The sequence below is a fragment of the Falco peregrinus genome, chromosome 2, assembly GCF_023634155.1.
Source record: "Falco peregrinus isolate bFalPer1 chromosome 2, bFalPer1.pri, whole genome shotgun sequence".
Taxonomy (NCBI): domain Eukaryota; kingdom Metazoa; phylum Chordata; class Aves; order Falconiformes; family Falconidae; genus Falco; species Falco peregrinus.
The window spans coordinates 50905908-50918705 of record NC_073722.1 but is presented as its reverse complement, the minus strand read 5'-3'; the positions used below and the strand labels follow the sequence as shown (position 1 = coordinate 50918705).

General features: G+C 39.3%; 1 protein-coding gene across 1 annotated transcript; it reads right to left on the bottom strand.

Annotated features, from left to right (window-relative positions):
- Positions 1–3301: 3301 nt before the first annotated feature.
- Positions 3302–6237, bottom strand: LOC129783930 (uncharacterized). Its single transcript, XM_055797509.1, has 3 exons — positions 6018–6237; positions 5040–5091; positions 3302–4310 (listed from the first exon to the last, which is right to left on the bottom strand). The coding sequence occupies exon 3, from the start codon at positions 4022–4024 to the stop codon at positions 3311–3313; it is 714 nt and encodes a 237-aa protein (XP_055653484.1). The 5' UTR covers positions 4025–4310; positions 5040–5091; positions 6018–6237; the 3' UTR covers positions 3302–3310.
- Between the last annotated feature and the right edge of the window lie 6561 nt (positions 6238–12798).

Genomic DNA, 12798 nt, shown 5'->3' with positions numbered 1-12798 from the left:
AATATACAATGGCTGTAGGATAACTCTGCCTTCTTTGCAACATCTTCTAGAAAACCTGTTATCTACGCTGTGACTCTGTTTTTAATCACACTGCCAAAATATAAAACTGCATTCATAATGCACATCTTCAGTGTGGAGACCTCAAGACCCTTATGGAGTGCAGGGGCATCACCCGTGCTTGCAAAGAGGTGGAGCTCAGGCATGGACACAGCTATCACCTGCATCTGAATTTCTCATCTACAGAGCCAGCTATCAGGTGCCAGACTGAATTTCCAAGTGCACAGTGACAGGCAGACTTTGTGGACAAGTGATAAGGAGTAGGTGCAAAATTTGCAGCAGATCAATGTGGACAGCACAGACATGCTATTTATCTTCCCAGAGCTCCTTAGAAAGGGCTCAAGGCACCTTCAAGGGCATTTCTTCTTACAAGAGAGAAAGTGAGCACCTCCATGGCTGAAATCCTTAGTGATCTATAAAGGATGAAGCATTTGGCGGAAAGGAGAGCCAAAGTTCTGTAATGGATCTTTGGAGGAGGAGCACTCAAAAATCCCCACAGATTTGGTAGTAGCTGGCAAAAACTGATTTCTTGCATCTAGTACTGCACAGAAATATGAAAAGGGTGTGGACAGGAATAGATGACAGCAAGACCACAGGGCGAAAACGGAGAGTAGGAGCTGGCTGCATGTTGAGAGAAGCAGAGGGAAAAGAAGGCAAAAAAGATATTGATGTCCATTTTCTTTCAATAAAATCCCTATTTTCTACTCGATTGTTTCCATTTTACCTTACTCTGACACTGGTGTCTGTTCATTCTAGCGATAAAACTAACCCACAGTTTCTAGATCCCACTATTTAACAAGATTTTTGAACTTTGTCATTTGATTATTTGCACATTTCTATCTGATTATTAGCACATTTCTGCTGAAGTATTTGTCTGTGTGACATTCTGACCACTACATCCATCATAAAACACACCTTGGAGTAAGTGTAACAGTGGGTTTTACTCACCTGAGCTTTTTTAAAATTGAAATGCAATTCCAAAAGAGAGGCTAATCTGCATGTGTACAACCATGAGACTGCTTTAGCATCCTGCAAACACATTTGGAGAAAGCAAAATTAAACATTTAAGCATGCTGATTAAGGCATTGATTCTGCAAATACTTACTACCAGGCTTAATCCCTTTGAAATCAGGGGGACTATTCATGGTCAGAAAAACTGTGTCTGTGAGTAAACATTTGCCTCTCTCAGCCCTTGAAAGCGATTGCAGGCAGTTTTTTTCTACTAGATGGACAGTGCTCATTCAGCAGCAGTCCACAACTATGAAATGACATATATTATAATTGTGAAAATTATATAGGACTGCCCCTAATAACAGCCTGTAGTCAGTAATTGGCTCGGTGGTGAGATGAGAAGCACTTAGTCATTCTGTGAGAGGCACGCAGGAAATGCCGAGATGAACTGTCGTAATTAGACGTCTATTATTAGTATTTATTAAAACACAACTAGTTACACTGGTTGTGCATATTCTGTAGGCAGACCTTTTGAAAAACTCAGTAATCTAGCATTAGCCGTGCAATATAGGCCTTGTTTACAATAGAAAGTTTTGCTGACCTAACTATATTAGTACAGTTAAAGCTGTATACCCCTCCAGTTTAGGGGGATCTGTATCAGAATAGCTTATTTTTCCTTAGAAGGAAAACCAGCCGCAGTGTAAAACGCCTTCATACCAGTCTAACCATGCATAATTTTAAATGGTACAATTAAATGGGTTGTAAAAATTCACACAGCTCAGATAACATAGTTAAATTGGTATATGATGTATGAAGAGACTAGCCTCTATTTCACAAATAAATGTGAATCAATGAATCCCACCCCTCTTGCATGTAAGGAGGAGGAGAAGAAGAGGGAAGTGAAAATGCCCACTGTTTAGGATAGAGCCTTTTATGCCTGAGCATCTTGTGACCTAACCAGCATTTGCAACTCAGTGAAATGCAATGCATTCATTTGGCGGCTGCCTGCAAAAGTACTTGAATCAGTCTGAACTGATTCTTTGAATAGGAGTAAAGAGGGAATCACTACGGCTGGAGGGAGAAAAGCTGCTCATTTAAGAAAACAGGAAAAGGTCACAGAGGGATAAATGTTTCTGCCAGCATTAATTTTAATATAATGTTCCAGCTTCTCATCTTGAAAATTGAAGGGATTTTTCCTTGTTCTTCTAGTCAGAGAAAGTAACACATATATATGAATAAGAGACACTGCATTATGGTGGAAGCTGGTTAAGATTTTTGTTTTCCAGTGATGACTGATGAACGCCACGGCACTGGTGGACAGACGGCAGGACCAGGTGGCAGACACTGGGCTTCTGCCTGGGACCCTGCCTCTGGCCAGCTTCTCTCCCTGCATCTCAGCTTCTTCCTTTGCAAAATGAGAGAAAGTCAATTTGCAAAGCACTTTGAGAAATAACGATGACAAACAAGTGCTGTATGTTACTTGTTAGTTTCTATACCTTCTTTTCTTGTGTAATAGCCACCACTAAAGAGAGAAATTTCAGCTTTGCTTACTTATAAGGTAACTTCCTAATTTTGGATCCAAATCTAAATTCAGATTCCAAACAAAGTTCAAAGCTTCAAATTATTGAATGTGATTTTAGTTTCATGTGACATAAAATGCAAATTTTCATGGAGAATACTTCAGTAAAACACATTTTGTTCCTATTCATTATCTCAAGTATCCAAATGGACACAATTGATCTGCTCAGCCATGCTACCTCTTTTTTAAGATTCCCCTCATTATGTATTTATAGAGAAATTGCTACAAGTAATTCCATTACTGATTGCTACCAGTAATTCCATTAGGCTGAATCACTGAGTAACCTTGTTTCTGACACTATAACCAGATACATCACATGAAGTAGCAAACGGAATGCATCACGTACTGTGTGGCTGCTGAGAAGGATGTACTAAAAGTTAGGAAAAGAGAAAATAGTACACGGACATTGGACCTTACAAACCAAGCCAGGATTTGAAGCCCATTGTTCCTTACTGTATCTCTACTCATATTAAACTTGGGGGGTGGGCGTTGGGGGGTGTGTAGAAAAAAAGGCTTTGGTTTGCATAATTACCTGGCATGTGACAGATCTTTCATGTAGTCTTGAATATGGAAACAAAACTATTCACATGTCAAAATATTTTCAGGACCAGAACTGATATCATATAATCATAGAATGGTTTGGGTTGGAAGGCACCTTTAAAGGTCATCTAGTCCACCCCCGCCCTGCAATGAGCAGGGACATCTTCAGCTAGATCAGGTTGCTCAGTCCCCACTCAAAATGACCTTGAAAGTTTCCAGGAATGGGGTATCCACCACCTCTCTGGGCAACCTGTTCCAGTGTTTCACCACCCTCATCATAAAAAATTTCTTCCTTATACCTACTCTGAATCCATCCTCCTTTAGTTTAAAAATCAACAGGTCCATGTCTTTCTTCAACTGAGGACTCCAGACCTGGGTGCAGTACTCCAGGTGGGGTCTCACCACAGTGGAGCAGAGGGGCAGAATCACCTGCCTCGACCTGCTGGCCACATTTCTTTTTATGCAGCCCAGGATACAATTGGCCTTCTGGGCTCTGGGCACACTTTGCTGGCTCATGTCCAGCTTTTCATCCACCAGTACCCCCAAGTCCTTCTTGGCAGGGCTTCTCTCAACCCCTTCATCCCCCAGCCTGTACTGATACCAGGGGTTGCCCTGATCCAGGTGCAGGACCTTGCACTTGGCCTTTTTGAACCTCATGAGGTTCACATGGGCCCACTTCTGAAGCTTGTCCAGGTCCCTCTGGGTGGCATCCCTTCCCTCAAGCATGTCAACCACACCACTCAGCTTGGTGTCATCTGCAAAGTTGCTTAGGGTGCACTCAATCCCACTATGTTGTTGATGAGATATTAAACAGTACTGGTCCCAGTACAGACCCCTGAGAGTCTGGACTCCATCCAGACATTGAGCTGTTGACCACCACTCTCTGGGTGCAACCATCCAGCCAATTCTTCACCCACTGAACAGTCCATCCATCAAATCCCTATCTCTCCAATTTAGAAAGAAGGATGTTGTCGGGGACCATGTCAAAGGCCTTACAGAAGTCCAGACGGATGACATCTGTAGCTCTGCCCTTGTCAACTGATAGTCACTACATCATAGAAGGCCACTAAGTTGCTCAGGCAGGACTTGCCCTTGGATATTGTCAGGTGTTCCCATGTGAGTTCCAGGCAGTGTGTTCTGTCACTCTAAGATCGAATTTGGTGTCAGTTTTACTGCTTTAGTTCTGTAAAGGATCAAATATATGTAGAGTTAAACTGGAATAAAGGAAACAGAAGCTAGTCTCAGCTGTTTGTATACTAGGCGTGGAAAAATAGGTACTGTTGCGTAATTGAAATTGTCTCTATTTCCATTTTACAGTTATCTCAATTTTGTATATGCTAGAAAAAATATGCATATTAATTACACATTTTATATTTGAAATGTTTATATTATGGTATTTGTGTTGATATAGCACAGAAACTAATCTAAAGCATACATTTCAATAACATTATTTGTCACATTATTTAATCTTTCTCATAACGGACTACTCCTTTACTTTTTTCGTATTTCCTGTATACTTGGTATATGCAAGAAATTCTTTTTATATGGCACTGAATCTTTGAATTATAATAATACACTATTTTCTGTAAGATAGAAAATTACATATGAAAATGGTTTGTCCTGCAATTCCTGGTAAATCTTTGCACTATGTAAAGGTGTAGTCTTGAATAGTGGTAACCCAGGCCACAGTGGCTTTACCAATATGAATTTTACTGAGTTGTTTGCCAGGATGCATGTCATGAAATACATGAATAGCTTTTGTTTTATTAATTCTTTTGGATATCATCCCAGCATCTTCTGGCCATTCCAAATTGTGTTTGCTGGAGATGGGTTTGAATTAATTCTCCAAATTCAATGACTTCTCTGTTCAAGGAAGTTCAGAGGCAGGCTCTGATATATTCCCTTCACTTACTAATCTCTTGACTGTGTCCCTTCATCTTGACCCATGCAGTTATCCAAACACCCTGTGAAAATTGTGAACACTTTTTAAAAAGCTCTAATTTTGCCCAGATTTATATGAAAATGAATAAACATGTATAAGTGGTTGACGAGAGCAGTCTAGGATCTTAACAAGTTGTGCTCTTCCTGTTCAATTTGTTGTAAATTGTGTATCATTCTGGCCCTAACTTAGGAAACAACTTTGACCTGTGATTAAACCCCAGTGAAATCAAGATCTCAGCACACATTTAAGGCTTAGCCTACACTTCAGTATTTAGAACAACAACTTAACAATATGCATTCCTGAAGGAGTATTTATCATGGTAAACCAGTATTTCCCTGTGATTGGGACGGAGTCATCAGGCAATCCACCAAAGGAGATCTAAGAGACCATAGGACACTGAAAAATTTATTAAATAACACTGATACAACTTAAATACTCAGCTTTTGTGAGGTCTGATGTAGTAGGTTTGGTAGCTCCACCCTTTCCATACCCTGCAGGTGACTCTTGGCATTATCTCAGTGCTCCACAACCCACACTCCCTTATCATTCACCTTTCAAGAATTTAGTCAGTCTCTTGAAAAACACATGGAAATTATGTACACTTATACTGACAAATGCAGAGACGTACCATTCAACACTCCTATCTGTAAAAACCAGTATAATTTATAGACATGAAAATATATTAGCATATACATGTATATTTATGGATTTCTGTTTTTACTTTTATGAACCTGTGCAACAATCTTGGCAACACCAGTATTTTCTTCTTCCCAGGGGAGTAAGGGATTTGTCTATGTTAATCAGGTAAACATATGTTCACCTCTGTATAGAATCTTCTCTGATTTTGTTAAACTGAAAAAGTGGCTGCATCATTGTTATTCTGTGCTTTCTAGAAGTCCACAACCGAACTGTGAACATGCTGGAGGTGGGGAACTATTAGAACCTTACCTATATGCTATACCTTGTTGAAGTGTGGCAGAACTCGTATGGTCCTTCCCCAGCACCCTTCCAGGCATTGGGGCTTACAGAGTACGTTCCCTTCTGGAAAATTAAATGTACCCCATATTGTTTAACTAATGCTTTATCTTCAAAAGCAGGTTTTCCAATACAATATAAATAAAAATATAAATATTCTGCTGTGACTTCTTGTGCTCTCCCTTGTATTGTAGTGTACAAATGGCTTTTTTGATTATCTGATGTCACGTGGAAAAGGGACCGAAAGTGAAAGTATTACTTACTTACTTCGCAAGACGAAAGCATTCATAGTTGTATGTGGTAAAACTTTCCCAAAGAGATAACTTACATTATGAAGCTTATTTTTTTTGTGGCATTATGTTAATCTCTTACTGAGACATTTAGCCACTGCAAACATGAACTAATATTATCTGCAAATATGATACACTACTGTGGGTGTTTTGCAAGCCAAATACAGCCCACAAGACAATTCCTTTTGTACCATCATTACCAGCTCATACAATATTGGAGTGGAGATGAAAGGAAATAACTAAGGAGGTGCATGAATCTCAGCAGAAGTTGCTGCTTCCACATGAAGAAGTGGTTTGCCATCACTTGGCAAGCAGAGATGGGTGTATTTGTCCAGCAACAGCTCCAGGGTTAAAAAAGTGGAGAATGCAAGTGCATGATCCTCTGATAAACCTTCTCAGCTCCTTCTGGGAATGGGTTGCTGCTGCAATAATATTATCACAAGACCCTGTCCGTAGAGAGTTCTGCCGCTGTGTGTGAGTGCAGAAATGTGTCGGTATAACCTCCTTATTCAGCTCTGGGAAGGCTGAGAGCCTGGTGAGACCAGTGGAAAGGCTGAGCTTCTACCTGAGCTTCTACTCCATGGAGCAGTACCATACTGTCCGCTGCTATCTATGATGATGTACTCTTGACAGGTGATAAATCATTTCAACCTCTCTAGCTGCCATAATGTTTCCATTGCAATTATAACTATGTATCTATTTATTGTGATGTTTTATCTTGTGCGTTTTAAATATGATGTATTAAAACACGGTGCACTGTAATCCAAATGCAATGAGGCAAGTAACTGTAAAAGCCAAAATTAGGATACAGAGAACAATGTATTCCAAATTAAGTGGGAACAAGATTACTTGTTAGCTGAAAATAATGAGCACCTTCAGTGCCTCATGTGCATGCAAATAATAGGTGTGCCAAACGAATATAGTATCAGCTGACATTACAAAACCTACCACCATGAAAAACAAGAGGAGTGCACTGGAGAACCTAATCATTACAGAATTAAAAGAAAATCCCCCCAAATCAATGTCACAAGCAAAGTAAGTACGCTGATCTAATGTGCCAATGCATAAACTCAAGGCCTGGCTGCCCCGGATGAGACCTGCCCCGGGTGAACCCCTGAAATGGGATGGTGAGCCAAAAAATGGAATGCAGTTAAAACGTTCTCTGCATCTTTGGGTGAAAAAAAGATGTAACAAGTCATAGAAGCTTGTTATTGTCTTATTTAACTGTAGAAAGCAGAATAGTTGATGCAAACAATCACACGCTCAAAATTTGAGACCAATCACAGAAAAATGTAAGCATTTATCATTCACTTTGGATAAGACCACTAACAGGAGTGAAATCAGGCAGTTATTAAATTTCAGATGAGCTATTGCTAAGGTTTTCTTTGTAACACAAATGGGGCAGTACTTTTAAAGTACATTTAAAGTACTTTTTCCTACCACTAGCTCGTGTAACAGTTTTCAAAACTCCCTTGTCACAAATAATGACAAGCACTGACTGTCTAGAAAAGTCAGTTAATGAGTTTGCTGAAAAGAAACTGCAGCTGAATATCTCAGTTTAGCTGCAAGATACATTACCAGACAGTTGGTGGTAAATCTATGAAACAAGGAACATGAATACTAGTGTCATATATATGGTTAACTTCATTCACAGAAGAAATACTGCACAGACACATAGTAAATACATCAAATATCTCAAGAAGCTGAATCCAAACTATGGGAATTTACCCCTCATTCAAAAGTGGGGTGACTGTAAGCAGGGAAGCTGCCGCCTTTTCCAAATGTGTACGTCTTGAAGATGAGAGAGCAAATAACACATTTCGGTTATAAGAGCCTATCTCTGCTCAATGGTCTTCCTACCAGCTTTGTAATAGCTCCAGTCTGCATGGTGCCTAAAATCCGAGAGAGCTATTCAGGTCACCTATTATCCATGGAAGAGCTTAAAATTTACTAGCATTTCCATGTTGGACTGAAAATTTTTCTACAAAGACGCACACACACCCCTACTTAAAAGTATCCCAAACTGAACTCTTAAAGCTGTAATTGAGAACTAAGCACCTCAACTCATCCCCAGAGAGCCCATTTCCATACATAGCATCCATGAATAGCACTGAATTGAGCTCAAAATTCATTTAGTACTCACAGCTGACATCAGCGCACTCACCCCACCTGTGGAGCGAGCTCTTCCAGAAGACTGCTCTAACCAGCATTATAGCAAATAGCTTAGGATGAGGTCCATATCCTCCCTCCTCTTGACTCTTAGCAACACACTCATGAGATACAGTATTTGCATTTTGCATTAGAGTTGGGTAAACTGCACACATATAAATGGAAATACGGTTTGAATTCCAAGACTTTTAGACTTTTTATTTCGAACGGGTATCTTCAGCAACAAGATAGAGGGAGTTTGGGTCTGGTTTTATATTATTCTTGGTTCTGCCCTTCCTTTCTGAACAGTAACCTAGTTGCACCAAGAGGTATAGAGAGTGGCCTGTATCTTAGGGCATTCTACCATTTGCTCATTCCTTCAGAAAATCAGAAACAGTGGGTTCAGCTTATGCAAGATTGAAAAGGTCCTAGAAGAAACATTTCTGTCTTCCAAGACAAATGCACAAATCAACAGATTACTGTGCACAGGGCTGCCACAGCTACATCCTCCACTAGTACCTGCACGCTCTGAAGACACAGAACAGGATTTTGAACTCTGAAGTTATGTTTACAGTGGCATTAAACCAAGACCAGCACATAGGCTTTAACACAGGACTAGACAGTACTTAACTGTGAGGCCACTTGACCAATAACAACTGCCTAGCATCATCTGGATATAGCACAGGCCAAGAACCTTCCCCGATAGGAGATCTGGATGCAGCAGCCATCAGTGATCTGTAGTTGTGGCCCAAACCTACCATCTCATATTCTCCTCTGATACACCACCTTGTGTAGCTTGATTAGCTTGGTCTTTAGTGCCTCCTCCTTGTATTATCCGATCACAGTAGGTTCATGATTTAGTTCTACCTGGGCCTACAAACAGCCTCAGAGAAAAGGAGTGTTGTTTTCTCAGGGAAAATTACCTCTGTCTTCCCTACACCTGGAAAAGCTGGCTGGGTGTAGGCATTTAACCGTTCCTTTGTTTCACGACCTCTTCAACTGTCGAAATGTGTGAGGGTTTTTAACATCAAGCCAGCAATTTTCATTCTGCCAGTTAAAGCTATGACTGCTTTTTTTGTCTCTTGACAGTTGATACTGATATAGTATCAAACTCAAAAGACACACCTATTTCAACACAAATTCCTAATGAAACCAGGAAACAAGTAGTTTTCATCTCAACAGAGATAACTAGCTTGAGAGAAAACACCTTTATAATATCAATACATAAAGTGGGCTTGCAAAGTGAGATCGTTTTTTCCCCATTAACAAGTCCCAGTGAGTAACTCTTCAAATGAGGGTCTATATATCACTCAATTAGAATTGCAAGCCAAAGTATCACGAAAAATACTTTAGAGAGTGTATCAGTGTAGTTGCAAAGTATTGAAATATTAGCTGCTTCTTGAAAGAAAAGTATCCCTTCTTCCTCTTGTGCTGCTCAATGCTTTCTATTTCAGGCTGACAGCCCTGTAGTCAATCACGTTAGCTAGACATCTCTCCTTAGCGCAGTTACAGGTTTGGAAATGCAGGTACCAAATCTTGGCATGTATTTCCAAACATTTTTTTTCTAAGATGAAAATAGGGTGTTTTTGTTGTTGTTGGGATTCAATACCCATTTTCAAATGCTGCTTTTGTCGAACTTGACCTTTTTTTCCTATTCTATATCAACTCTGTCATGGCTGCTGGTGTTAATCAGCCACTCTTAAACTCTTAACAGTTCTTTGATACCTATGGAATTAGCTGTTTTTAATGGTAGCACTTCCCAGCTTATCAGTTCTATCAGAAAGACAAAACAGTTACACACACAAAAATATACAGAACATGAGTTTATTACAGCCTGTAATTCATGCCTACAGATTCTCTTACCTGCCACAGCTTTCAAAACAAGTATTTCTTTTCTTTTTTTTTTTTTTTAAAGTATCTTAAAACATGCACTCTTTTTGCTTTGCAGTTTTTTGCCATGGGAACAGATAAGAAAGTTTTTTTGATCAGTCAAAACAATGTCAAAGTGCCAGGACCATAAGCCATTAATACACAAAGGTTCTTTTCTTTTACTAGGGTCTGCAACAGAATATCATGTTAAGAAAACACTGATACATTGGATGAAAAGAATAACACCTTTGATGAATTACCTTAAGAACTCAATACATTTTCATGTGCTTCTTTTACTTTTTGTTTCATATAGATCATTAATAAAGATGGAATGACTCTTTTAGTATATTCAATCCAAAATCTGTGGCCAGATCATCAGCTAGTATAATGCTATCAACTCTGTTCTCTGCATTTTCACTGACTGAGAATATGACCACGATCTGAAAAAAAACCCCACCCAAACCCAAAAACGTTTGGTGGAATTATTGTGGAACAATAATTGTATTTCTGACAAGTAAGGCAAGGATTGGATGCTGATGCTGCAGGCTACTCAAGGATGGTTAATTGTATTCATGAACTATTTGTAAGACAGCAAGCTGCCAAAACCTCAAACATTTCCAACATAGTAATTCTGGAATGCTGTAGTAAATAGGAAAAAACAGATGTCATAATGTGTTTCATCTAGTTTAAAATTTAACATGTAATTAACTTAATGGCTTGACAATAGCTGATGTAGCAAAAAAAAAATGCAATTAAATTAGTACCTCATTATGACATCAAATTGTTTTACATATGCATTACAAAAAAAAAATGAGATTTTGAGACATTAGTATATTTTACAGTGACTAACTGTCCTTAAAATGCTATTGCATGTAATACATGTTTTATATTTCATCACTTGTGGAAATTATTTCATTTTTATAACACTGTACTTTCTGTAGTTTTTTCATTACACCACTAGTGAAAGCTGTTCCTTGGTTTATTGTTTCAAATGCTGTATCTAGGTAATTGGACTTTTACATTCATTAAGTAGTAAAAGCTTCCACTTTCTTTATCTTTTGTACCGCTTGGCTGTTTGTCCTAAGTGGTGTAGGCAATTATTTTGGTTCTTTCACATCTTCTCTGAGTCTTTCTTACGGTACATTTCAGGTGGTCTGTTGTATGCACACAGCAGCACGTTAAGAGAGAGTCCTGTTCATGTATTATTTTGGACTTCCCAAAGGTTTCCCAATTGTTAGTGCTGCAGGATGGAAAAGGGTAAGAGTACACTGAAGTAGAATGATTTAAAAAAAAATCCACAGCAGAGTCCCAAAGAAATACCAACACCAAGCCCAGACGTTTTTGTTACAGAACAGCACTGTCTGACCTGCAGTTTCTGTGAGTTTCCTGTATGTAGTTTGTGTTCAAAGAAAGCAAAAATACATTTTGAGGTTATAGAGTTGTATTCAACAGAAAATAATTTTACTTTGAATTATGTAACTGATTTTTCAAGTGACTCAGATCTTCCAAACTCCCCATGCTAGTGTGTTCCTATTAAAGATATTGAAACCTGTTAGAGAGAAGTGTGCAAGGAAAGAGGTTGAACTGTGTTCTAATGCAGATCCCACTGAAATTTAATGTGACTTTCCATTCACTGCAGTAGATGAGGTCCTTGATGCTGCCAACAGTGGCTCTCTGATGCTGTGGGTATCTACAGCTTGCTTTTTCAGTGAAGGGATATTATTAGGAAAGAGGGATCAGTAAAAAGGAATCTGAAACCTGATCTAGTGCTGAGGAATGCCCTTTGAATGTGTCATTTGAACCAAATTATTACTTCTGGGAGGTGTGAACCTTTTGCATGAGTCTTTGCTCAAAACCTGAAATGGACCGTGAAAAGTAGTAAAAAAGTTATGCAAGCCCTCATGCAATTAAGCAAAGTAGTTTCAAAGAGATAATTATATACTTCTGAAGCTAAAAGCACAAGTCCATCCGTCACTCAGATGTGGTTTAGCATTCTTTTCAACACAGATCATTTAGCCTTGATTTTCCAAACAAGTGCTGTCACCGACTATGCATACCCACCTAGTTGTTCCAGCTGTGCGTAGGTTGTCACACAGGGGCAACAAACAGGGTTCTCACAGACCTCCATCTCTGAGAGCAGTTCAGAAAGGAAAAGCCACTGATTGGAGTTAGCATGCTCTATCCCTACGGCTTTTTGGAGGAAAAGTTCATTAGCTGCTTTGCATGCCAAGGGACCAGCTGTCCTTCAGCACATGGAGCAGCTCTGACTGACCAAGAGGACAAGTGGGAAATAAGCTCACAGTGGTGCCAGCACGGCATATGGTCACGTACCAGCTGTTTCTGAAATGCTTGCCAAGCAGAGATCAGAATTGTGTTGGCTGTTAGGAAAATAAAACCCAATGAAAACCAACAAGCAAACAAAAAATTCCACTGTTGGGATTCCTGAG